The 27,629-nt window shown below is 48.4% G+C and overlaps 1 protein-coding gene across 1 annotated transcript in view; it reads right to left on the bottom strand.

Annotated features, from left to right (window-relative positions):
* The window catches only part of XKR7 (XK related 7), a 32,871-nt gene extending 16,470 nt beyond the window's left edge, over positions 1-16,401 (bottom strand). Inside the window, exon 1 of the mRNA XM_003904892.3 lies at positions 15,647-16,401. Coding sequence (XP_003904941.1) covers positions 15,647-16,230 — 584 coding nt within the window. The 5' untranslated portion in view covers positions 16,231-16,401. The remainder of the gene's footprint in view (positions 1-15,646) is intronic.
* Between the last annotated feature and the right edge of the window lie 11,228 nt (positions 16,402-27,629).

Genomic DNA, 27,629 nt, shown 5'->3' with positions numbered 1-27,629 from the left:
TGGCAGGTTCCCTTGCGTGGAGGATGTGCAGTATGGCTGCCCAGCAGGACCCTGATAGGACCCCGGTAAGACACGATGGACTTCAGGTTTCACTTGGGATTATGTGGGTTTAGAGAAAACTGGGAGAGGGGCAACAATAGTAAGTGGAGAGTCAGGAGACCCAGGTGATTCTGGGAAAGCCCAGCTCCTCGATGGGCCTCAATCTTCCTCCATAAAATGGAAGTAACTGATTCTTGTCTACACCAAGGGGTGTTCATCAAGCCCCTCCCCACCCACCCAACTCTGATAACATTAATGCTCCACAGCTATGTCCTGAACCCAAGTTCTTCTCTCTACCCTCGTGTCACCACCCTGGGCCAAGCCACCCCATTCCAGCAGCTTCCCTGGGGTTCTCACTTCCATCCTTGCCCTCTTCAAGCCTGGTCTTCACACAACAGCAGGGGGATCTTGTAAACTCCTAGGTCAGGGCAGGCCACTCCCCACTACTTTTTTTTTTTTTTTTTTTTTTAATGGAGTCTCACTCTTGTCACCCAGGCTGGAATGCAGTGGTATGATCTCAGCTCACCGCAACCTCCGAGTCTGGGGTTCAGGTGATTTTCGTGCCTCAGCCTCCCGAGTAGATGGGATTGCAGGCATGTGCCACCACGCCTGGCTAATTTTTGTATTTTTAGTAGAGACAAGGTTTCATCATATTGGCCAGGCTGGTCTCAAACTCTTGACCTCAAGTGATCCACTTGCCTCGGCCTCCCAAAGTGCTGGGAGTGAGCCACTGCGCCTGTCCACTCCCCACTACTTATTTATTTGTTTATTTTGATTTTTAATTTTTTTTGAGACAGAGTCTTGCCCTGTCACCCAGGCAGAGTGCAATGGCGCGATCTTGGCTCACTGCAACCTCTGCCTCCTGGGTTCAAGCGATTCTCCCTGCCTCAGCCTCCTGAGTAGCTGAGATTACAGGTGCCTGCCACCATGCCTGGCTAATTTTTGTATTTTTAGTAGAGACGGGGTTTTGCCCTGTTGGCCAGGATGGTCTTGAACTCCTGACCTCAGGTGATTCGCCTGCCTCGGCCTCCCAAACTGCTAGGATTACAGGCGTGAGCCACTGTGCCCGGCCCCCACTACTTTTAAAATTAACTCTTCACCATGACCTTTGAGGCCCAGGAGGACACAACCTTTGTCCCTCTCGGGGACCCTCTCCTGCCACCTCCCCCTCTCCCATGCTCCAGCTCCTACTTCCTGAACACACCAAGCTCACTCCAACCCCAGGGCTTCTGCCTAGAAAGGTCCTCCCTAACGCCTGTCAAACTCTCATTCTTCCATCTCAGCTCAGTGTCACCTCTTCAGAGATCTTTCCCAGCCATCCCCCTCACCACTGCCTGTAACCCCACAGAGCACTTCTGCAGCTCCTCTGGTCACTTTCTGTCATGTTACCCTGTTTTTTTAAGTTACACATATCACAACCTGAAACCATCTCATTTACTTGTTTACATATTTATTGCCTGTCTTTCCCCCAGTCCTGCAGGTCATGAGAGTGGGGACCGTGTTTATGGTGTCCTCTGCTACAAGCCCAGTGCCTGGCACATCGTTAATGCGCAGTCATTTGTTGAGTGAGTGAATGAATGAAGAGAGTGAATATACTTTATAAACTCTGCTTTGTAAACTCCTTAAGTAAAAGTGGCCAAAAACAGAGGGAAAGAACCCAGGTGAGAGAGTCAGGTAGGCCTGGGCTCAGATCCTAGCTCCATCTCTTACTATGTAGCCCCAGGCAAGTTGCCTCCCCTCTCTGGACCCATCAGCCCAATACCCATGTACAGGGTAGCTGTGAAATCAGAAAGTAGTAATGTGTGTAAAAGGCCCAGCTCAGTGTTGGGCACTTGATCAATGGAAGGTTTCAAGGAACTTTTTGAATCAGAGGCCCCATCGGTAAGAAGGAAGTTTGGTTTCTGGCACAGCTGAGACCCACTCCTAGGCTGGCTTTCCCCTGGTGCTCGTTGAATCTGTCCCCAAGGGACACTGGGTGAGAAAAGCACCTTTGGGACAGGTTCACAGGGCAAGTATTCTTTGGGGTCTCTGCCTGCCCCCCAGAAAATAACTCCCACTCATCAAATGCCTTTTATATGTACTTTGCTAAAATCCTCACTGCAGTCCTGTGAGGTTCATGGATATAATCCCCATTTTCCAAATGAGAAAACTTAGTGCCAGAAAAGGGAAGGTTCATTTGACATTTATTCACCAAGCACATTTTTTTTTTTTTCCTTTTGAGACAGAGTCTCTCTGTCACCTGGACTGGAGTGTAGTGACTCGATCTTAGCTCACTGCAACCTCCGCCTCCTGGATTCAAGCGATTCTCTTGCCTCAGCCTCCTGGGTAGCTGGGATTACAGGTGTGCGCCACCACACCCAGCTAATTTTTATAGTTTTAGTAGAGACAGGGTTTTGCCATATCAGTCAAGCTGGTCTCGAACTCCTGACCTCAGGTGATCCGCCCACCTCAGCCTCCCGAAGTGCTGGGATTACAGGCATGAGCCACCGTGCCCAGCCCACCAAGCACTTTTGAGTACCTACTATGTACCCAAAAATCTGTGCTAAAATGGCTCGTGGACACAATGGTGTGCAAGACAGACCCAACCCACTGATGGAACTCAGTCTAATGGGGACCTGAAGATTAACTAAATCATCAGGTAAACATGTAATAACAAGCATGTTCCACGGGCTCCAGACATACTCCAAACCGGGGTTCCTGCTTCAGCACTGAGGATGGCAGTGCTACTGGAGAAGGGCCAGGCCCAGCTTGGGAAAGGTGTGGTGGTCAGGGAAGGCTTTCTAGAGGAGGTGACTACTGAGCCATGATCTGGGGTTACAGGCATGAGCCACTGCACCCGGCTGGTCTTTATCTTTTTTGTTGTTGTTGTTTTTGAGACAGGGTCTTGCTCTGTTACTCAAGCTGGAGTGCAGTGGCGCCATCTCAGCTCACCACAACCCCCGCCCCCTGGGTTCAAGTGATTCTTCTGCCTCAGGGGCATCCCAAGTAGCTGGGACTTCAGGTGTGGGCAACTACGCCCAGCTGATTTTTGTATTTTTTTCGTAGAGACAGGGTTTCACCATGTTGACGGGACTGTTCTCAAACTCCTGACCTCAGGTGATCACCTGCCTCTGCCTCCCAAAGTGCTAGGATTACAGGCATGAGCCACAGCAACCGGTCTTTTTTTTTTTTTTTTTTTTGAGACAGGGTCTCACTCTGTTGCCCAGGCTGGAGTGCAGTGATGAGAGCACAGCTCACTGTGGCCTCAACCTCCTGGGCTCAAGCAATCCTCCCACCTCAACCCCCTGAGTAGCTGGGACCATAGGCATATGCCACCATACCAGGATATTTTTTTTAATTTTTAGTAGAGATGAGGTCTCTCTATGCTGCCTAGGCTGGTCTCGAACTCCTGAGCTCAGGCAATTCTCCTGCCTCAGCCTCCCAAAGCGCTGGGATTGCAGGTGTAAACCACCATGCCCAGTCTGGTCTTTATCTTAAGAGTGATGGAGAGCCACAGGAAGGTTTTAAACAGAGAAGTGACAAGATTAGATACCACTTCCTCATGTTAGAGGAAGCATCCTGGCTGTGGGGAACAGATCGCAGGAGGACAAGGGTGAAAGACAGGAGACCAGTTGCCAGGTGAGAGGTAAGGATGGCCCGGACACGAGGCAATAGAGTCTAGAGCCATTAGAGAAATGACTTGCCCAAGGTCACATAGCCAGAAAGCATCAGAGTTGCATCCCAAACCAGGACTGGCCGACTCCCCCATTTCACCATGGGGCATGGATCAAGCTGAGCCAGGCCCTGGGAACCCAAATCTGGTCTATGGGTTCTCCAGGAAACACTCGGTTCCCAGCTATACAGCCTCCTCACCTGCAATGAAGCCCCAGAAGCTTTTGCCGGGGGGGTTAGGGGGATAGCCCTGAGGCCCCCTCCCCATCTGCCTACCCTTTAATGTTGAGTGCGCCTGCAAGAATACAAAATAGGACCTTCCTGGGGTTGTCAGCCAAATGAGTCATAAATGTCAGTAAAGAATGTGATTTTACACGTTTGGCTCCCATTTCATGTGGTGCTGGGAGCTGGAGCTGGGCTGTCTCCCTCCTCCTTAGCAGCCCCCTACAGAGTCACAGCACCTCTTTTTTTTTTTTTTTTTTCTTCTGGGCTAAAGCCAAACATTTCCCAACCACTAATTTTAGGCCCTAACTGAGAAGCTGAGACCCTCTCCCATCCCACTCACCTTCATCAGCTTCCAGCCAGTGTCCCTCTTTTGCACAGCAGAGGAATGGGCAACCCCTCTCCAGCAAAGCATTTGGGGACTAGGTTATGGCCTCTCACATCCCTCACTGTATGAGTGCAGCCAGCTCTCCTCCCCTCTCTGGACCTCAGTTTCCCCATCTGTGAAATGGGTGCAGAGCAGAGACTAAAACCCAGGACCCCATACTCTAGCCCAAGGCCCTTTGTTCCCCCTTTCTTTCTTTGCTTGATATCCTCATGTGGAGTTGGGATGTCATAAGCCAGTGGGGGAGGGGGTTAGATTCCAGCCTCCTGATGGCATCTGAAGGTATCATGGGACCAAGGCAGGGAGAAAACATCACTTCTATTTGTCCCTAGTCTCGGTGTGAGATTCTACGTGGTAGCCAGGGTCTCAAACGCCAATGCTCAAAGGGGCTCAGCTGCTATCATTATGAAGGACTGGGGAACTATGTGGCCTGTCTACAGAGGCAGCCACCTGTCAGTTTCAGCCAACTGATGCCCTGGGAGAATATGAGCCCAGCATGACTGGAGTTTCAATTTTTCAAGAATAGGCGGATATTAGGATATTTATGCAAAAAGAAAAACAAGGGAAACATCTCATTTTGGAAATGTTCACAACAAATTAAAGAAATACCATATGAATTTTTGAGAAATTAGGCTGGTGTAGTGGCTTATGCCTGTGATCTCAGCACTTTGGGAGGCTGAGGTGAGAGGATCTCTTGAGCCCAAGAGTTCGAGGCTTCAGTGAGCCATGACTGTGGTACTGCACTCTTGCCTGGGTGGCAGAGTGAAACCCTGTCTTAAAAAAGAAAAAAGAAAGAAAGAAGGAAGGAAAGAAAGAAAGAAAGAAGGAAAGAAAGAAAGAAAGAGGAAAGAAAGAGAAAAAGAAAGAGAAAGAAAGAAAGAGAAAAGAAAAAAAGAAATTATAATTCCATTTTGTAGGTGTGTGATAGCAGTATTACATATTTTAACAATTTTTTTTTTTTTTTTTTAGACAGTCTCACTCTCTCGCCCAAGCTGGAGTGCAGTGGTGTGAACTCAGCTCGCTGCAACCTCCGCCTCCCGGATTCAAGCAATTCTCCTGCCTCAGCCTCCTGAGTAGCTGGGACTACAGGCATGCACCATCATGACCAGCTAATTTTTGTATTTTTAATAGAGACGGGGTTTCACCATGTTGGCCAGGCTGGTCTTGAACTCCTGACCTCAAGTGATCTGTCTACCTTAGCCTCCCAAAGTGCTCGGATTACAGGCATGAGCCATCATGCCCAGTCATTTACTGATGTTTTTGAAGTCTATCTTTTTAGAGATGTTTGAGATTTGCTTGAAAATAACATGGAAGGGAAGGAAATGGGGTGGGACCTGCAACTATGCTCTCCAACACCTACATGTTCAACACTTGCCACGTATGATTATTTAGACTTTGATTAATTAAAAGTAAATAGAGTTTAAAATTTAGTTCCTCAGTCATACTGGCCACATGCCAATTGCTCTGTAGCCATGTGTGGCCAGTGGCTACTAAATTGGATAGTGCAGATATAGGACATTTTCATGACTGCAGAAAGTTCTGTTGGATGGTGCTGCCCTAGATAAAACAAGGTTGGCCAGGAACCAATAATTGTTGAAGAGAGGTGATGGGGGATCATTATCCTATTCCCTCAACTTTTGCATGTGTTTAAATTTTTATGTAATGAAAGGTTTTAATAAAAAGTAGGAGAAGAACTGACACAGTGGCTCACGCCTGCAATCCCAGCACTTTGGGAGGCCAATGCAGGAGGATCACTTGAGCCCAGGAGTTCAAGACTAGCCTGGACAATATAGTGAAATCCTGCCTCTACAAAAATTTTGTTTTAAAATTAGCTGGGCATGATGATGTGCACCTGTAGTCCTAGCTACTCAGGAGGTTGAGGCAGGAGAATCACTTGAGCCTAGGAGGCAGAGGCTACAGTGAGCTGAGATCGTGCCACTGCACTTCAGCCTGGGCAACATAGCGTGACCATCTCAAAAAGAAAAAAAAAGTAGGAGAAAAAAATCCTTTGCAGACCAAACCAACACTCTTGAGGCTGGATTTGCCCATAGGCCACTGCTTTGCAACCTGTGGTCTGGTGGTTAAACATCATGGAAACGAGTATCATAAAGTCCCAAGGTTACAGCTACAGACACTTAGAACTAAGGGGCTTTAGAGATGATCTAGTTTACCCTCCAAACTGAAGCAGGAGTCCCTGCTACAGCATCCCTGCCAAAGTTAGCCACTTCCATCTGGACACCTCTGCTGAGGTGGAGTTCACACCCTTGGGAACAGCCTGATTGACAGTGTGTTCTTGCTTCTATTCCAAAGACTGTATCTCCCTTTACTTTGAGTTCGCATCTGCCCTCACACTATCTCTGGAGCCATAGAACAACTCTCCTTCCTCGATAGGGTGTCAGTGGGTGAGAGTTAGGACCCGTTATGCCCCTGTCCTAACCCCATCTTGTTACTAAGCAAGTAGGATGGGCTGCGACTTGGGCCAGTAATAGTAGTCATTGTAGTAGATGTTTTCCGGCATATACTACATGACAAGCCCTGTGCATTTACATTATCTCAAGATATCCTTATAAGAACCTTAAGATGTGGATGCTATCACTATCCCCATTTCACAGGTGAGACAGGAGCTGTGGCTGGTGGAGCAACTTCCCCAGGGTCACGCAACTAGGATGTCATGGCACCTTGATCTGCACTGGTGCCCCAAGCTCTCAGCTACTCTGCTTTCTTGTCCAAGTCCCAGGAAAACTCACCAGAATTCTGAAGTTACTTTATAGATGGAGTAACTGAACCCTAGGTGGTAAAGTGACTTGTCCAAGATTCTGATCTCAAAGGTTCAATCCAGTTCACACCAACATTTATTGAGTACCTACTGCATAAAAGGAACTTGACTTCCTCCATCTCCTAAGTCAGCCACATCTGTATCATTCTGGGAACCCAACCCAGGGTTGTTCCTATTACCTCCTCTTTCCTTAGCCTTAGGCCATTGACAGTTTTAAAGGCTGCAGATGTAGGCCTAACAGACCTCAGTGCTGTGTCCACAACTGCAGAAAGCTCCCACATTCAGCACCTTGCACTTCATCCACAGACCCAATGCCCACTTCAACTGGCTTCATGTTGCAAGAACCCACCATGGACCTCACCAGAGCTGGCTGGGTGCAAGACCACCAAAAGGAACAGAGGATCCACTCTGGGCTAGTCACCATGGGAGAGAGAGAGAAAAAGGGACAAGGCCTCAACTCCCCAGGAGTTTGTGATCCAGTGGGAAAGCCAGCCAGGTGGGCAGATGATCACAACAAAATGTGATCAGTGGTGTGGGGTAAAGAGGAATGAGTAATTGTGCCTGCAGAGGAAGTCTGAGAGGAAGAACCCAGAATGTTAACAGTGCGAACTTTACATTAAAATACAAATTTAAAAATACTTTTCTGGCCAGGTGCGGTGGCTCACGCCTGTAATCCCAGCACTTTGGGAGGCCAAGGCAGGTGGATCACCTGAGGTCAGGAGTTCAAGACCAGTCTGGCCAAGATGGTGAAACCTCGTTTCTACTAAAAATACAAAAATCAGCCAGGCATGGGGGTGGGCATCTGTAATCCCAGCTACTTGGGAGGCTGAGGCAGGAGAATCGTTTGAATCCGGGAGGCAGAGGTTGCAGTGAGCCGAGATTGAGCCACTACACTCCAGCCTGGGTGACAGAGCGAGACTCCGTCTCAAAAAAATAAAAATAAAAATAAAAATACTTTTCTGATATTTTTTCTTCTGCTTCTCTAAACAATACGTGATTGACTGTTTGTAAGAATACACTTAACTAGCAGAAGACAGTATAGCTTGGTGGTTCCCCCTGTGGGTTTGGGAGCCTGACCTCATGGCTTCAAACCCTGGCTTTGCTCCTTATGAACTGGAAGGCCACTCTTCCCTGTGCCTCAATTTCCACATCTGTAAAATGGGGCCAATAATGCTAGCAAATACTGAGTACCACTATGTGCTGAGTACTGTGCAGAGCACATATATGTTAATTGAATCAGCCTTCACAATGGAGACCTGGGTAGGGATTGCTATGATGCCCATTTCACAGATGAGAAAGCTGAGGTCCAGAAAGGTTAAGTGACTTACTCAAAGCCACACAGCTCATATGTGGCAAAGCCAGGGTTTTGGGTCTACAGTTCTTCTTCTTCATCCTCACACTCCCTACCTGGCAGGATTGTCAAGAGAAATGATAGAATCTAAGTCTTAATAAACAGTAAGTATAATAATTTTCAGTAACACCTGATTTTTAAAAAACAGGCAGATGCATACATGCATTTTTTTTTTAGCTAATTAAACACCAGAGGTAAAATCTTCAAGCAATGCAAGAAATATCTACTTAGTAAGTGGAAACCTGCCCTGACCCCCAACCCTCCAGCCCCAAGAGATAATGAGCAGAGGGGAACTTCTTCATGCCTTGTCTATATTGCCTGAGGTTTCAACAAGAATGTATAGCTTTTTCATCAACAGACAAAACAGCCAAACATTTTCCACTTTAGAACAATGACTTTTGCCTGGTTGAGGGAGTGGGAGGTGGTTTTTGGGGGGCAGAGGATAGCATGTGTGGGATTTGTTCAGAGAAAGTTTCTTAGAAGAGGTGGCATTTGAGCTCAGCCTGGAAGGACGTGCAGAATTTCACTGGGAGGAGACTGGAAATGTGTTGGGTGTTGCTGGAGGAAGAACTGCAGGCAGTGGAGAGCAAGGGGGCGGGGAGCAGGTTGTTATGTGGGTAGAGCAGGGAGGAAAGACAAAAGGTCAGGGGGCAAAGGGCCTTAAAGCCAGGCTAAAGCACAGGGACTTGCTCTAGGGACAGAGGGGAGCCATCGCTCTGCCTGCAGGTGGAAGTGGGATTGGGGGTTGGGGTGATTACCAGAGGCTGATAGGATTTCCCAGGGGAGGAATTTGGATGCCCTAACAAAGGGTGGTGAACAGAGAGGCCAGAGAAGATCCCAACCGTCCTCCCTCCTCTCCCCAGGGACCTGCGCCCCAGCTGCTGGGTTCAAAGCCATTTCCTGGCAGCCCTCCGCCCTCCCACTCCCCAGAGCTTCTCCTGTGTGGTCTTTATAGATCAAACAGGGGACGCTGGGCCCAACTGCTGCAGCCACTGTGTCTGTTAGGAGCAGCTCTAATGGCCCATGACAGCTGGATGGGCAAGGGGAGGAGGCAGGGTGGGAGTAGAGAGCCTCCTGGAGAGGGATCTCCCAGGAGGTGGGTGGTGAGGCCCAAACTGGAACAACCCTACAAAGGCAGAGCAGGGAGGAACCTCATGGATGGTCACCGAGTTCAGGGGGTTGTAAACAAGCATCAGCTGTAGGACAGATTATTCAAAACAAAATATTAGACATGTAGCCAATATGTCATAAAAGAGACATTCAGAGATACTTGGGTTAAAATGATGGAGACAGGGCTGTAAAACACAGTTTGAAAACTATGGAATCCAACCCCTGACCTGTTTTACAAATAACAATGACTAATGATCATCGTTGAGCACTTCCTATGTTCCAGGCACTGTGCTGAACACTAAACATTATTTAATTTTCTACTACCTCAAGCCCCATGTGATAGGTGCTATTATTAGAGGGTCCATTTAGCAGATGAGAAAATCAAGGCACAGACAAGTCATGTCACTTGTCCTAAATCACAGAAAGTGGCAGATGCAGGATATGGCTGATTCCAGAGAGTGGATTCTGAACCATTAACTCTGGCCCCAATGGAGAGACTAAGGACCAAAGAAGGAAAGAGGTCACATTAGCTCAGCCTGAAGCAGACCCCCACCCCTGTTGCTACAGCTTGATCCGGTCTCCATTGTCTCTCTCCTGCATCTTTGTAGCAAACTCCTCATGCATCTCTAGGCTTACTCTGCCTCCTTCTAGTCTACTCACTCTCTTTTTTATGCTTTTTCTCTTGGGATGGAGTCTTGGTCTGTCACCCAGGCTGGAGTGCAGTGGCACGCTCTCAGCTCATTGCGACCTCCGCCTCCTGGGTTCAAGCGATTCTCCTGACTCAGCCTCCTGAGTAGCTAGGATTACAGGCGCACGCCACCACACTCAGCTAATTTTTGTATTTTTAGTAGGGATGGGGTTTCACCATGTTGGCCAGGATGGTCTCGATCTCTTGACCTCGTGATCCTCCTGCCTTGGCCTCCCAAAGTGCTGGGATTACAAGCGTGAGCCACTGTGCCCTGCCCTTCCAGTCTATTCTCCACTCAGCAGCCAGAGTGGACATTGTAAAACACAAGCCAAGATCATATTCCTTCTCTGTCCTGGGCTCCCCATGTCATGAAGAGTAAAAGCCCTAGTCCTCGCCATGGCCTCTGAGGCCCTGCATGACCTCGCCCCTGCCAGTCTGTCCACCAGCATCTCCAAATATGCTCCCCTCACTCTATTTCTGCCCCACAGGCCTTCTCCTTGCCCTTCCCTTTTTTGCCTGCAAAACCCTTACCAAGACCTCTACACAGCTTGTCCTCACCTCCTGCAGCCCTCTGCCCACATGCCACCTCCTTGAAGAGGTCCACCCTGACCACCCTATCTCAAAGAGCCACACCTCTCCCCAGCACTCCAGTAGCTCCCTGCCGTTTCATTTTTTTCCCATAGCACTTATCACAATCTGACCCAGGTATTATATATCACATATAACATATATCATAGTTTATTTTTTTATTGGTTCCTTCATTAGGCTATAGAGCTCCAAGAGGGCAAGGACTTTGTCTTGTTCACCACTCTATTCCCAGCACTTAGAACAGTACCTGATATATAGCAGGTGCTTCATAAATGTTCGCTGAATGAATAACTGCAGATTAAATGAATGACTGCCATGTCATTATGGCTTCAAGGGACTTCAGGACCCCCTTGCTGTCTGGCCACGTGCTCCATGAACAAACCTTTGTTCCACAGGGAGCAAAGCCCAGGCTAATGCACTAATCATTGCCAGCAGTTTCTGAGCATTTAACGATGGAACAAGCCCTTTGCTGAACCCTTACACATTACCTCATTAAACCTTGAAACAACCCAAGAGGCGGGTGGGTACAATTATGGTCCCTAGTTTACAACGGATGAGGGATTATTTGCCTTATCAAGGTCACATATAAGAAGTAGTAGAGTCGGATTTAAACTGAGGTCATTTGAATCTAGAGTCTGTGCTCTTAACCATTATGCCAAGAATATAGTTTCCCAGAGGGGAAATCCAGGGCCTGATGTTCACTTCCAGTAGGTCACTAACTCATTCCAGAACTTCTCTGTCATGCAGGGCTTCTTAGGTGACATAGAGTGCAGTGTCCAGGCCTAGGCATAGAGAGGGCATCAGAGGGAGGGCCCCCAAATCCCAACTGCCTAATTTTCTCCCCATTTTGGGGTTCCCAGATCCTGAGAGCCTGGCAGGAATCCCATGTCAGATCGTCTGCCACTAATTGGCTTAGCAAACCATGCTTATCTGGGCGAAGCTGGGGCCCAGTGAGTTCAAGATTAGGAAAAGCAGGATTCATGGCTTACTGCTCTGCTGCCTACAGGGCCAGGGGGACAGGGTTAGGACTTTAATTGGCTTGAGAACCCTGGGCGGTTTAACAGCTCAGGAATTTTAAAGGGAAGGGAGGGATGAAGATGCAGGTTGGTGTCCAGGACACAGCTAGCTTCGTGCCCCGCCAGAGGATCTGTTTGCTGTTCTCTCAGAGGGTGAATCTCTCTGTGCACAAAGACATTGTTCTGACATCTTCCAAAGTAGCCAGTGTGTGGTGTAAAAGATAGAGCTAGGTTTGGGACTGATCACCTTTCCTCACTTCCTCAGTGGGTGACTTTTGGACAAAGTTACTTGACTTCTCTCAGTCTCACTTCCTTATCCGATAAGTTGGTATAACAATAGTCACCAGGGGGAGGGTTTCAGAGTAACATGAGATCACATGCCTGAAACACTCCCATGCGGCCTGTGGGGACACGGTAGGTGTGCAGTGTCTGTGTATGCTTTTTCCTCTTCTCTCTCTTCAGAGTCTCATTTTATGTTTAAATTAGTAATAAAATATTCTGTGTGAAAAGACCTTATCAATTTGAAGAGCTAAACCAGAGGTTACAAAGAAGACAGGCTAATAAATATGTTTCCTTTGGTTGACACTATTTTTAAACATCTTAATTAGTAGTCAAATTTTGGAGAGTTCACGGAAAAATCTCAATTTCCCATTTCTCTTGAGAAATCAAGACTGGGTCCACGATTTCTCATGGCATGATCAGCTGGAGCTTCCCTTTGCCTCAGACACTACTTGCCCCCGAATGTCCTCTTGTCTGACACCCGTTGTATCTTATGGTCTGTTACCTGCCTGAGCCTTCAAAGCATTTGAATTTTTAATCCAGCATTTTACAAGTCTAAGAAGTTGAAAAATATCTTCATGATTATAATTATTTTATTCAGAATTGAGGAAATGGGATCAGGAGGTGAGTGGCTGCCTAGCCTCCTAGGTATGATTCTGGAGGACTCAATCACACATCTCCTTCCTCATTACCCCAGGCCCCACCACTCAGAACATCTGTGGGAACATCTCAAGTGGTAAGCAAATGTGCTGGGCCAACATTGCTTAATTTCTAGGAATGCCAGCCCCTGCAGCTTCTCTATACCTTCTCTGGATTTTCCCTCCATTTGTCCAGGCCCTTAGCCATTTTAGAATCCAAAGATTTTGGGGGAAAGGGCCCAGAGGCTTTTGCTTTGGCAATAAACCCAGAGTCAGAATTTCAGGAATGGGAAACTCTTAGGGTCATCATATTGAATCTCATTTCACACACAGGGTAACTGAAATTACCCAAAGATGGAAAGAGCCTTGCCCAAGGTCACCCAGGAAACTATAGTCACAAACTAGGATAAAGGTGTCAGCCTCCTGACCAGATCACTCCCCAATCCAGCCTTTTCCCCATAATACACACTGTTTCCATCCTCACCCACATAGTTCAACTCCCTGCCCCTCTTTTCACATTCTTATCTCAGTGCAACAGAAGCCCTGACTTTCTATCATACTGGAATCTTGGAAACTCAGATTCATACTTCTTTAAGACTGAGGGACACTTTAGTGGCATAATTACAAGGTGGATACATTGAACTCAGGCTTTAAAGGCAGAGAGCCTGGAGTATCAGCTCTTCAAGTTCCTAGCTGTGTGACCTTGGACAAGGATGCTCCCTCTCTGAGCCTCCATTCCCTCATCTGTCAAGTAGAAATTATAACGCTAACCACATGACAAGATGATTAGAAGGGGTACAGGAGATATAGCAGGTAAAAAGGCAGCCAGTAGGCTTGGCACAAAGTCAGTGTTTAATAAAATAATTGTTATAGAACTGTAAATTAGGGCTTTTAGGTCTAAGTGAAATAGTACAGATATGATCAAAGGGAAGGATGGACAAATTAGAGCACATAGACTCTTTCTAAATTGTTACAGGATTGATACTGCTAGATCCAATTTTTTCAAAGGGAAGCTATGACTCTGGGTTTTTAAAATACTATACAAGCCACACAAAACACTTCCACAAGCCACATTCGACCTAAGCGCTATTAGATTGTTACCCCTACAAACTTATCTCATCCCAGCTCCCTCATTTTGCAAATGGGAGATAGTAGAAATAGCTAGTCCTTTTAGCCATATCCAAGAAACCGTAGAGCTGAAGGGATCCTTAGCAATTCTAGCTACTCCCCTGAGACCCCACACCCATGGCCATTTTTGCCCCGTTTGAGGGAAACTCAGTTTACGCTTAACAAAGAAGAGAAGTATTAGTTTCTTGTAAGTGGATTCTGAATCGGGGGATAGTCAGTGAGTCAAAGGGCATCTGGCCCACTTAAGGCTGAAGGAAAAGGGGGATGAAGCTTGGCTACCAAGAATAGGAAGTTACCATTTCAGAATCTAAAAATATCTTTCACCATCTGTCCACTCGGGCACAGAATGATAAATGCAGATTAGTTCCTGGATGTACACATGAATATTTTTATGTGTCACGCTAATAATAATAACACCACCTTGTGTGGATAGAGCTCCACCCCCCTTTTCCCCTAGGGTAAGCTAAGTGGAATATACACATCATCTTGGCAGGAATAGATAGGGAAACAAAGGCACAGAGATTCGACAACATAACAAGAGTGACACAGCAAGTGAGCAGCAGGGACAAACCCTAGGAGTCCTGTTTTCAACCCTCAGCCCCAAACTAAATCTTCTGAGTTAGGCAGAATGTGTTAACAAGTAGCAGAATAAATATAACAACAGCAGTAATCACTCTTTATACCTCTAGAGTGACTTTTTCCATGCTTTCCCCATGCTCTTAAAATGTTGTAGTCTACAGGGCCCACATGCAGACCTCTCACCTGACCATCCCAACAGGTAAGAATAATGCAATTATAAGACAATGAGATAAGAGGAGTAGGGATTCTCCCTCATTTCATAGGAGAGGAAACTGAGGCTTGGAAGGAGGAGGGCAGCTTGCCTAAGATCGTACAGTAAGCAAGTTCATTCTGTCAGAGCACGGAAGAGCCTAAGCTACTAAATAGAAATTCAGATTCAAGAGGAGCCCTAGGTTTATAATTACCCCTCTCTCCAGTTAACTTAGTGCAGCAGGCACCCTCAGTCCTGGCAGAGGAAGAAGACTGGAAGTGGGCAGCTTGAACAAAGCCTCAGTTTTGCATTACCAGTTTGGGATTAAAGGGCAGCCAGTGGCCATCTAATCTCAGATTCAAGATTCCAAATCCCCTTGGCCCTGTTGGAAGTGGAGGACACTTAGTTGGGGGAAAGGGGGTCATAGGAAGTAGAAGGAACCTGAGGTTTCCCCAGTTGGGTCCAGCATATCTTTCTCCAAAAAGCCCAAGAAGTTTAGGCGGGATATTCATTTAGCTGTCTCAAATTCTGTGGCTCTCCTTGCAGATTGTGAATGAGCTGCAATTCTGAACTGAGCATCTTTGAGAGCAGGAAAGGACTTCTGAGATCTTTCCTGAGCCCAGGCTTGGCACTCAGGCAGAGAGGAGTGGGTTATGGCAGAATGGGGCCCTGTGGTCCTGTTTCAAGCTTCACATTTATCCTCATGAGCCCTGGATCCTCCCCACTCATGCACACCCCTGAGGATCTCTTTCTCTCCTTTCTTACCCCATCTCCTCCCCTCTCAAACGCCAGGTCAGACCAGATGGCACTGGGGTTGGTCAGGGCTTGGGGGCAGAGGTCAGGGAGCAGCCGACTGAGAAGAAATTGGAGCTGCAATGGGGTGGGGCGGGGCGGAGGTCAGGACAGGAGGGTAGCCCGGAAAGGTCAGATCAGGGCTGGGACGGCAGGTAGCCCTTCGCCACCCCCCGTCCTCGGGCTCAGCTCTCTCCACCTGCGCTTCTCCTACCTCCAGACCTGGCCCAGCTGCAGGAGGTGGACGAGGGTCTGCAGCAGCCAGATGCAGAGGCGGCAGCAGCGGCGGCGGTAGGCGCTGGCCGAGGAGGGCGCAGGCTGGGGACCCGGCTCTGGGCTGCCTTCTTTGGTCCGGAAGGCGCCGGCGCTGTCCTTGGTGCTGATGGCGGCTTCGCCGGCTACGCTGTCCTTGGTGCTGACGGCGGGTCCCGGGGACCCTGCAGGCTCCGAGTAGTCGTAGACGAACCAGCGGAAGCTCAGCAGCTGCACGACCAGTGAGGGCAGGAGCACAAACAGCAACGTGAGGCTGAAGCAGGTGTGTTGACCCTGCAGGTAGTAGGAGGCCGCCAGCCACAGGTCCGTGGCGCCGTCGGAGAAGAACACGAGCAGCGCGCACAGCACCCAGCAGCAGTCCCGCAGCTCGTAGCGCGGCCCCGGGCCGCCTGCCCCGACGCTCCCCGGGGGCCCGGCCGCCGCCGCCGCCTCCCCGCACCCGCCGGCACTGCCCCGGGCTCCACCGGCCACCCCCTCCGGGCCCGGGCCGGCCGAGGCCGCCGCTCCATCCGACTTCGCGGCCATGTTGGCGGAGCGGGAGGCGGGGAGCGACTTCCGGGCGGCGGAGGGGGGTGCGGCGTGGGGAGGACCTTGCGCGGGCGGCTCCTCTTCCTCCTTCTCTTCTTCCTCCTCCCCTCCACTTCAATTATTCATTCTCCTCGGCGCCGCCCCGCCCCGCCCCCACCCTCCTGAGCTGCGGCCGGAGGGGGGCAGCCCCCGGGAATGGGGAAGCAGGGGAGGGGGGGCGCATCCCAGGTCACCCTCTCCCTCCTTCCTCGGAGGCGCGGGGCTCCAACCCCATGCTTTCTGTCTCTCATCTCCCCCCGGACTGCACTTCCTTCTTTTTTCTTTATCACCGCCGCCTTCCCATTCTCTCCACTTCGTTTTTCTCCTGTGTTCACCTCCAGGGGTCTGGGTCTGACGGGGGGTGGGTATGGGTGGGTGGGGGACTTGGAAGAAAGGAGCTGGGGGACTTGGGCGGGCCCCCCAGTGACCCTTTAGCAGTCACTCCATGCTAACGCTCATTTCCAGTTTCCTGAGTGTTCACGTATTGTTCCGTCCCCTCCTTTGATCTTGAGAGGTCCCCTTTTCTTATTGTCTTCGTTTTGAAGCTCAGAAAGCTGCAGCTCTGAGTTGCTGTCTCTTCCTTACTCTCCCCTTTCCGTCCCTCAGGGACTGCCTTCATCTGGCTACAGCCCTAGTAGAGTAGGGGGAGGGAAGGGGACAACATCCAACATCAAGAGGAAAGGGATGGGAGGAAACACCAGGTGGAGGTAAGAGCAAGTGCAAAGGCCTGGAGGCCTGAGATTGGAGGGCATATCTTCAAGCAAGTCGATCTCAGATCCAGGGGAGTAGAAAGATGGGGAAGATGGGGCTGGAGAATTCTGAAGATGAGATCCTAAGGGGCCAGAAGGTGGCCTTTATCCAGTGGGCAATGGGAAACCACTGCAGAATTTGAGCAGAGGAGTTATGTGGTCACATCAGGATTTAGAAAGAAGACCCAGCAGCCAGAGTAGAGAAGCGATCACAAGGAAGCAGCCTGGGGCTGGTGAGACCAGAAGGAGATTATAGCAGTAATCTATGAGAGGGGGTGGGGTTTCCACACATCCTGGATACCCCAAGCTCATCTCCCATCTCCGCCTTTGATCAGATTGGATGTACCCAGGCATTTATTATACAAACACTCATGTAGTAGTGTCTCTTTGCCTGGTACTGTCCAAAACACTACAACTACTAACTCATTTTACCCTCACAATTTGTGAGCTAGCTCCTTTTTTCCTCCCATTTTACAGACGCAGAAACTAAGTAACAGAGAAATTAATTTGTTTAGGGCTGCACAATTAGTAGGAGCTAGAGCCAAATTCATGCCCATCATCTGGCTCCAGAATAGGCTTTGCTACCCTTCAAGGGGAGGGACAGAGGAGGGGCAAAGGGTAGGGGGTGAAGAAAGAGGAGCTGAGGAAGGGAAGCGGGAGAACCAACCTGCCTCAGAGTGGCACGGAAGAGAGGATGAAGGGAGACAGCTGCCCTGGGTCAGGAAGGAGAAGCCATCTGCAGTCCTGCAGCCTGGCATCCTTTTCATGCCCAGGGACTGTTTTGGTCTCAGCAATGCTTAGGAGGTTGGGGTACCAGCTGTTGCCCAAGGCTGAAAACAGAGCAGAAAGAGTTAGGGATTAAGGGAGTTTTCCAGCATGGATTCAAGGCTGACAGTCCCCTATTGACAGGCATGTTTAGTGAGCAAGAGTGTTTGTGGGTCGGGCTGGAAGGTCTAAATCCCAGTGTAATTTAGAAAGGAATATCTCTGCTTTTTCTTTCTCTCCCACAACCCTAGGCAGGAAGACTAATGAAGTGCAGAGAGCCCTGGATGGTAGCGGGCAGGGGAGAAACTCTGGCCGCAGCCACCCTGAGGGTCCTCGGTCAGTTCTTGTATGTGTCTTGATCTCTTCCTTTTCACTGGTGTCTGGATAGGATATGGCAAAGTTAGAGTCCCACTTTTGGGCCCCATCCAAGTGAAGGCAGCCTCTCTACTTCCCATGATGCTCTATATCCCAGGATTTGCCTATTCAAATAGGCAGCAGAAGACAGGTTTTTTAGGTCTGAGACTCCACAGCCAGGAAATCTGGGTTTAAAACCCATTCAGCAGCTGGGTGCAGTGGCTCACACCTGTAATCCCAGCGCTTTGGGAGGCCGAGGTGGGCAGATCATGAGGTTAGGAGTTAGAGACCAGCTTGGCCAACACAGTGAAACTCCGTCTCTACTAAAAATACAAAAATTAGCCGGGCATGGTGTAGTCCCAGCTACTTGGGAGGCTGAGGCAGGAGAATTGCTTGAACTCGGGAGGCAGAAGTTGCAGTGAGCCGAGATCAGGCCACTGCACTCCAGCCTGGGCAACAGAGCAAGACTGTCTCAAAAACCAACCAACCAAACAAACAAACAAACAAAAACCATTCATCCCTTCCTGGCTCCATCACCTTGGGCAAGTCACTTAATTTATCTTCAGGGAAAAGTAAAATGAGAGATAACCAGTGCCTTCCTTCTAGGACTGTGGTGAGGATAATTAAAGCTAATTATTAGACTAGGGTGATGTCTCCTGCAGGAAACCCTCCTGACTCTCCCACCCAGCCGTGCCCTGCTCCTTGTCTCACAGAGAAGTCTCCCTGACACAATCCTGTTATGAGCTTCCATAATATCTTTGTTTTTTCCTTCTTAATATCAGCACATTGGCAATCTATGCTTGCCTGTTCGGAATTGCCTGGGAGCTCCATGAGGATTGGAACAATTCATCTATTTTCTTCACTACCAAATCTCCTAGTGCCCAGTGCTATGCCGGGCACTCAATAGGTATTTTACAAAAATCATCAAGTCAATGAATGAATGAATAAGTGAGTGAGTGATCACCCCTACAAATATGTTCTGAGGCTGGGCATGGTGGCTCACACCTGTAGCCCAGCACTTTAGGAAGCGGAGGCGGATGGATTGCTCAAGCCCAGGAGTTTGAGACCAGCCTGGGCAATATGGCCCCATCTTTATAAAATAGACAAAAATTAGCCAAGTGTGGTGGCATGCACCTGTAGTCCCAGCTACCGGGGAGGCTGAGATGGGAAGATCACTGGAACCCAGGAATTTGAGGCTGTAGTGAGCCATGATCATGTCTCTGCACTCCAGCGTGAGTGACAGAGTAAGAAATCATTGCGAAAAAAAAAAGGATAGGTTCTATAGGTTCTTCCCATTTTATAAACAAGGTAACTTACTCAGACAAGGGCAGTGACTTATGGAATTATTAAGCCTTTCTGTGTGTCACGAGCTGTACTAAGAACTTTACTAGTACCATCACATGTTATCCTCAAACCAGCCATTTCTCAGGTAGAAATTGAAATTCAGGGAGGTACTGTTACAAATGCCATTTGTTAGGAAGTAGCAGAGTTGGCATTCAAGAACTCTATGCTAAAAGTTCAGGTGACTAGGGGGAGTGACAAGGAGAAGGATTTAAAGTGTGGATGAGGTATGGAGGTGACCCACCTCTCCGGGGTATTGTACAGGGGACTCTACCCTGAAGGGGTTTGGGCTGGTGTGTTCCGAGTGGCCCGCCAGTTCAGAGATTCAGACAAAAACCAATAGGAGTGCACAGAGGTGATGTTCCAGTGGTGGGGGCTGGGGTGGGATCAGCTTGGGCAAGCACTCTGCAATAGGCAAGTTCAAGGACTGAGAAGAGGCTGAGTCTGTCTTGTGTGGAGGGAGAAGGTGGCCGCAGCCGGTCAGAACTGGAAAAGTCCTTTGGGATTTCATCCAGCTCTCCAAGCCCCTCTCTCATTTTACAGGCAGAGACTCTGAGACTCAGAAAGAAGTCCCATGTTTTGCAAGTGGCAGGAGCCAATCTGGGAGCCTTTCCCTAGTCCCCCACATCTCTGACCTTTGTTGGGAATCACTCTTTATTGTTGCTTAGGCTGGAGTGCAGTGGTGCAATCATAGCTCACTGCAGCCTCAAACTCTTGGACTCCAGCGATCCTCCCACCTCAGCCACCTGAGTAACTGGGACTATAGACACATACCACCATGTCCGGCTAGTCTATAACATTTTTTTGTAAAGACGAATTTTGCTTTGTTGCCCGGTCTGGTCTCAAACTCCTGAGCTCAAGCAATCCTCCCTTGGCCTCCCAAAGTGCTGGGATTACAAGCGTGAACCACTGTGCCTTGCCAGGAATCACTTTTACAAACAGCCCTCATCACGTTTCCTCGCTTAGCCTTGCTTCGGGATCCTGCTGAGGGTTCAGCTCTTGTATACTGCACCCTCTGCTTGAACCAGCTCCTGATAATCTTCCTTTAGTTCTGACTAAAATATTTGCACCTGTGCAAACTATGCATGAGAACACTGATACAGCATTGTTTATAAAAGCAAATAGTGGGAATGACCTAAATGCCTATCAGTGGGAGACCAGCTAAATAAATCATGAGACTTGTGACAATGCGATGGCGTGTAGCAGCAAGCTCTCTATGTCCTAATACAGAAAGACTTCCTCGGGGAAAACCAAGGCAGAGAACAGGGGATGAAGCTAGGTGAAAAGGGGAATAATAATATATATTTTTAATGTGTTTTTATATGCATAAACTTTGGAAATTTACATAAGAAAATAAAGAGATTACTGAAGGGGGAACTGGGGAGAAGGGCAGGCAAGGATGGGAGGGAGACTTCATGATATATGCCAATTTATGATTTCTTTTTGGAGTCATGTGCATGTATTTACTTATTAATAAAATAAAATAATAATAGGGACAGCTGCTACTCAGCTCCTGCTGGGTGTTGGAATTAGGAATGGGTGGTCAGTCTGGTCACATTTGTTAATTATTCAGGAGAAGTCAGAAATTTGGATTTTACTGTGAAGTTCCTTGATTTTTAAGCACCGGCTCCAACTTTTCTCAAACGCTTTTCAGGCCAAATAAAAAAGCCAGCAGGTTAGACGCAGCCTGAGGGTCACCACTTTCAGCCTCAGCCCTAATAGCTTCCTGGAGTCCTCAGCACCCCAGGTTACTATCCCCCATGGGCAGCTACAGGACTGAAAAGTGTCTTGCCCTACCCCTCTTTTGCCACCCTCCAACCCGCGCCCCTTGGAGCTGTGACATGTGGGGCTTTTAACTCAAGATCTGGAAGGCAGAGCAGGGTTATGAACTCTCAGATAATTCCCTCCCCCAGGGCCCTGCAGGCATCAAGGCCCAGCTGCTCCTGCCGCCCACCCATCTGTCCCTGGGAGGTGGGGACAGGAGCGGGCTGGCAGGGAGGGGGTGGGCAGGAGTCCCCGATCTGAGCCTCAGATCACTGGGTCTGTTCAGACCCAGAATCCAAGGGGAGAAACCTGGAGATTGTGAGAAAAGAAAAACAGTGTGGCTGGCTCACCTAGTTGATATGTTCTGAGGTCATTCACCAAATTACCAAATCCCAAAGCTGCAAAGGCCCTAAAGGAACATCTTGTTCAACTCCCCTATTGGACAGATGAGGACACCAACCTGTGCTCCCCACCACACTGCCCCAGGCTTGTCACCTTTCTCCAGGACAACTGGACTGCCCCTGCCTCCTCGCTGGGTTCCCAGCAGCCCCTCTTTTCTCTCCTCATGTTCAGTCTCCACCTTCAGCCAGAGGGGCCTTTTAAAAAGGGAAATCTCATCAGGTCCCACATCTGCTTAGAACTTCCAACTGCTTCCTGCCTGACTTTCAGCCAAAGTCCTCAGACCTGCATATATTCTCTGTCCAGGCCCCCTCTCTGACCTCATCTCCCACTGTCTTTCCCTTGCTCACTCTGTTCCAGCCACACTGGCTCCTTTAACAAGCCAACCTTCTTCCTTCCATGGGGCTTTTGTTCCTGCGGTGCTCCCAGGTATTCACAAGGCTCCATCTTTCTCCTTTCTAAAATGTTGCCTCTTCAGAGGGATTTTTCTCAATCGTTTCTCCCACTCCCCTATGTTCTCTATCCTTTCACTTGCCTTATTTTTCATTCATAACCTTGATCACTACCTGATTTTATAATACGTATTTATTTGTTTCTTGCCTAAAAGGTAAGTTGCATTAAGGCAGCAGTCATGCCTATCTTGTTCACCACTGTATCCTCAGCGCTTAGTGGGGCCTGGCATATAGCAGATGCTCAGTGTGACAGAAAAGGACAAAGCGCTACAATTCAGGTAATAGCCAGTCCTGGTTCTGCCATTACCTGCACAGGAGACCTTGAGCAAGTCACCTCGCCTCTGTAGGCCTCAGTTTCCTCATTTGGAAAAAAAGGGAATCACTGACATCTTCAACTCAACAATCCTGAGATGTCTTCTTCATCCCAATGCCTCTTTCTTCCCCATAGAGTCAGAAAGTCCTTTCAATAAACATAATTGTATTTATTTATTTACTGAATGGTCAGTATATTCACATGGTTCAAAACTCAAAGGCACAAAGGGGACACATTGAAAAGTGTCTCTCCTACCCTATCCTCCAGCCACCCTCCCCTTCCCAGTGGGCAATCAATGCTATAAGTTTCTTGAGTCTCTCTCTCTCCCTCTCTTCCTCTCTGCCTGTCTCTTCTCTCTCTCATCTTCCTATTTATATACCTACCATCACCATTTTAAAACAAATGATAGCTTAATTATATATAGTCCTATACTTTGTTTTCCCCACATGACAGCATTTTTGGAAACTGCTTCCTATCGGTGCATAGAGGGACCCTCATTCTTTCATAGTATGGCAACATTCCATTGCATGCACATGCCACAATTCACTTCATCAGTCCCCCAAATCATGGGCAGCTAGGTTTTCTCCAGCCTTTTACAGCAATACTTCAGTGAATGACTTTGTGGACGTGCCATTTTGGGTATCTGTAGAATAAATTTCTAGTGATAGACTTGCTGATTGAACAGCATGTGTGTTTTATAATTTTGATAGCTGCCCTCTATAGGGGCTGTACCAATTTATCCTGCATACACCAGCATTGAGTGAGAGTGCTTGTAAAAGGCCGTTTTAAATGGCCTGCAGTAAGTCCTCAAGACTCCTTACAGGTGGGTAAATCACTCCACCTTGCTCAGTTTCCTCTTCAATAAAATGGGTATCCTGCTTCGTAGAGTGGTGGTGAGGATGAAATGAAATAGTGCATGCAAAGTGCTCAGCACAGTTCCTGGCACATAGTAGGGCCTCTGTAAAGGTTAGCTATTCTTTCTCTCCCCCAGGGAGCTCTGTGGAAACAGGGACTTTGTCTGTCATGTTCACTGCTATAGCACAGCTTCTGGCTAATAGTGGGCATCCAGTAATTATTTATTGAGTGAATGAGTCCATTTTCCAGCTTTACTTTGCTGACCAGGGCTTTCTGTCTATCCTTACAGCCTCTCTTCCCCTTCTCCTTGGACTCCAGACACACTGGTCTTCCCCTGGCTCCCTCCTGTCACAGTGCGTTTGCACTTGCAGTTCCCTCTGGCAGAAGCACTTTCTCCACCCCTGTCCCAACCCCCCACCACCCATAGCCTCTCCATTTGCTTAGTTTATTTCTACTCATCCTTGAATCTCAGCTTACATGTCACTTTCTCAAGAAAGCCTCCTCCACCTCCAGTCCAGGACCGCCCTCTATATAATTTCACTGGACTCTGCGCTTTTTATTCAAGCATTATCACAATTAGGAGGGTGCATGCATGGTGTCAATCTTGTCCCCATGGCTGAAAGCCTGTCAGGCCCAGGACTTGGCCTGTCCAGGTACCACTGGATCCCAGGGCCTGGCCGAGTACAGGTACTCAATAGCCATTGACCTGAGGGAATAAGTGAGGCCCACATCAACTTTCCAGATGGGTGGACCTGCCTGTGCCCAGCCAAGAGAGGGGGAGTCTTGACTGAATGTTCCATCCTCTTTCCAGTGGAATGAGCTGCTCCTGAAAGGTTCTAGTTGGTTAAGGGGTAGGGGTGAGAGGCAGGAGAGAGGGGAGAAGAAGAGGGAGAGAGAGAAAGGGAGAGTGGACCCTTCATTCCCATAATTAGGTCATGGCCTCAGTCATTCAACAGACCTCTCCTGAGCCCCATCTGAGGGTCCTGAGCACCTTCGAGGAAGCCAATGGAACCCCTGGCCTCAATGGACTCGGGCTGGTGAGAAAGCCAAAACCATGAACAATAACAAATACCTGGTCTTGTCCAAAACAGGAAAGTATCTGATGCCAGGAGAAAAGGGAATGAAAGTCCCTCTGAGAGAGCTGAAGGAGAGCAACCCTCTTGGTGGCAGGGGTGGGGCAGGGCCTTCTAGGAGGAGGGTCCTTAAGGGAAGAATAAACACTCAGCAAAAGACATTCCTGGCAAAGGGCACGGCCTGAGCACAGGGAAAGATCTGGGAAAGTTAGGATGTGTTTAGGAACTGGTGTTCAAGAAGAGTGGAGGAAGATGAGGCAGAAAAGAAATTGAACTCAGAGAAAAGTACAAGGAAGCATGTCCCTGAAGGATGATTGCAGCAGTTTGTATCATCTGCAAATGTGGAAACAACTTAAATGTCTATCCACAAGAGACTGGCTGAGTAAATACGTTACTTACAGCCACCACACTGGCGGGCCATGGAGAGGTGGAAATGCCCAAAGTTGGTGAGAATGTGCCTCACCAGTAGGAGTGAAAATGAGGAAGCCATCTGGGAGAGAAATGTGGCAGCATTTAGGAAAAAGAAGGCTGGGCATGCTGGCTCACGCCTGTGATCCCAGCACTTTAGGAGGCCAAGGTGGGAGGATCGCCTGAGCTCAGGAGTTTGGGACCAGCCTGGGAAACATGGTAAACCTTGTCTCTATTAAAAATTTTAAAAAATTAGCCGGGTATGGTGGGGTGCGTGCCTGTAACCCTGGCTACTTGGGAGGCTGAGGCAGGAGGATCATTTGAGCCCGGGAGTTCGAGGCTGCAGCGGGCTATGATCAGGCTACTGCACTCAGCCTGGGCAACAGAGTGAGACTCTGTCTCAAAAAAAAAAAAGAAAAAGAAAGAAAAAAAGGAAGAAGAAGTGTGTGTGTGCCCTATGACAAGGCAATACCACATAGGATGTCCAGTGTGGCGCTGTGTGTGTTGATAGGGGCAGAAAGCAACTCAGGTGTCCATAATCAAGAGAGTGGACAAGTGAAATGAGGTAGAGGCAGCTCTGCAGTTCTCTGGAGCTAGAGGAGTAAGGAGCTAGAGGTACCTAGAGTGCTACAGTGCATGAAGAGATCTGAGAAACATTGGGAGAGGCAAAAAAAAAAAAAAGAGAGAGAGGAAAGGAACATGACTTACAACTCAATAACATTTATGTGGATTCAAAACACATGCCCTGGGCCAGGCATGGTGGCTCATGGCTGTAATCCCAACACTTTGGGAGGCCGGGGTGGGAGGATCACTTGAGGCCAGGAGTTCAAGACCAGCCTGGCCAACCTGGCGAAACCTCATCTCTGCAAAAAATACAAAAATTAGCCGGGTGTGGTGGTGCACACCTGTAGTCCCAGCTACTTTGGAGGCTGAGGCACAAGAATCGCTTGAACCCAGGAGGCAGAAGCTGCAGTGAGCTGAGAACATCTCTGTGTGTGTCTTTGGGTACATGTAGGTATGTGTTTCTTTTTTTTCTTTTTTTTTTTTTTTGAGACGGAGTCTCGCTCTGTCGCCCGGGCTGGAGTGCAGTGGCCGGATCTCAGCTCACTGCAAGCTCTGCCTCCCGGGTTCACGCCATTCTCCTGCCTCAGCCTCTGGAGTAGCTGGGACTACAGGCGCCCCCACCACGCCCAGCTAATTTTTTTGTATTTTTAGTAGAGACGGGGTTTCACCGTGTTAGCCAGGATGGTCTCGATCTCCTGACCTCGTGATCCGCCCGTCTCGGCCTCCCAAAGTGCTGGGATTACAGGCTTGAGCCACCGCACCTGGCCCGTAGGTATGTGTTTCTATTGTGTGGAATTACACACAATGATAGGAGTGGAATTGTTAGGTATGCCCAGTTTTAGCTGATACTAATAAACTGGGTATATGGTTTGGTATTTATTTATTTATTTTTGTTTTGAGATGGAGTCTCGCTCTGTCGCCCAGGCTGGAGTGCAGTAGCACGATCTCAGCTCACTGCAACCTCTGTCTCCTGGGTTCAAGCGATTCTGCCTCAGCCTCCCAAGTAGCTGGGATTACAGATGTGTGCCACCACACCAGGCTAATTTTTGTATTTTCAGTAGAGACGGGTTTTGCCATGTTGGCCAGGCTGGTCTCTAATTCCTTACCTCAGGTGATCCACCCACCTTGGCCTCCCAAAGTGCTGGGATTACAGGCATGAGCCACTACACCCGGTCCCACTAAGAAGTTTTGAAACAGAAACACATAAAAAAAATGATGCATTTTGCAAGAAATTCTGAGTATTTAAGGACATATCAAACACAGTAGAGAGGGTTTCAGTGAGGTCAAAAGTGAGTGGAGGTGGGAGAAAATAATATAAACAAGAAAGGGTCCTTGCAGACTAAATCATGACCACGTGCTAATAACTGAGAGGCAGGATTAACACTCAACCCAGTTAATCTTCAGTGCATGAAAATGAAATGTAAATTTTAATGTAGAAAATGAGATAAGCAAACAGACTATATGGCTAATATACTACAGAATACACACACACACACATATATATATACACACACACACACACACATATATATATACACACACACACTACAGAATTTATATTTTTATATTTGAGGCAGGGTCTTGCTCTGTTGTCCAGGTTTGAGTGCAGTGGTGCGATCTTGGTTCACTGCAACCTCCGCCTCAGCCTCCTGAGTAGATGGGACTACAGGTGTGCATCACCATGCCTGGCTACTTTTTGTATTTTTTGTAGAGATAGGGTTTTTCCATGTTGCCCAGGCTGGTTTCAAATTTCTGAGCTCAAGTGATATGCCCCCCTTGTCCTCCCAAAATGCTGGGATTATAGGCGTGAGCCACTGCGCTGGCCTCACTATAGAATATTTTGCAGCTATTAGAAAATAGAAAAGAGATCTAAATGTCAATCAAAGCTGTCCAAGAGCAATGCTGCAAAGCACTAGGTTTGTGTGCGATGCCCTCCACCTGCCTTCCTGTCCTACCATCTCACAATAGTCCTGTGGGTTTTCTCCAGGTTCACAGCTATGTCTTTAAATGCATATCACAGTTCTGAAAAGACACACCCAAACTGGGATACTAGAGGGAACTGAGAAGAGCGGGAGGAGGGTAAAGAAGAGTTTAGTCTTCTCTGTAATGTTTTTAGTTTCCATAAGAAGAATCCATTTATAGAAATTAAAATGAATGAATTTGGTATTAAAAGGTAGTAGTAAAAACCAGCTCAAGGAGGGCTGGAATGTTCTGGGCTTGCACTCTCTTTGGGATCACTTAAGATTTTTCAAGTCAAGCCATGGGCCATCTGTTGCCTGGTGAAAATGGAGGCGTGGGGAGCTGGGAGACATGTCCCCAC

Source organism: Papio anubis, chromosome 16 (assembly GCF_008728515.1).
Source record: "Papio anubis isolate 15944 chromosome 16, Panubis1.0, whole genome shotgun sequence".
Classification (NCBI taxonomy): Eukaryota; Metazoa; Chordata; class Mammalia; order Primates; family Cercopithecidae; genus Papio; species Papio anubis.
This window is presented reverse-complemented; position numbering and strand designations above follow the sequence as displayed.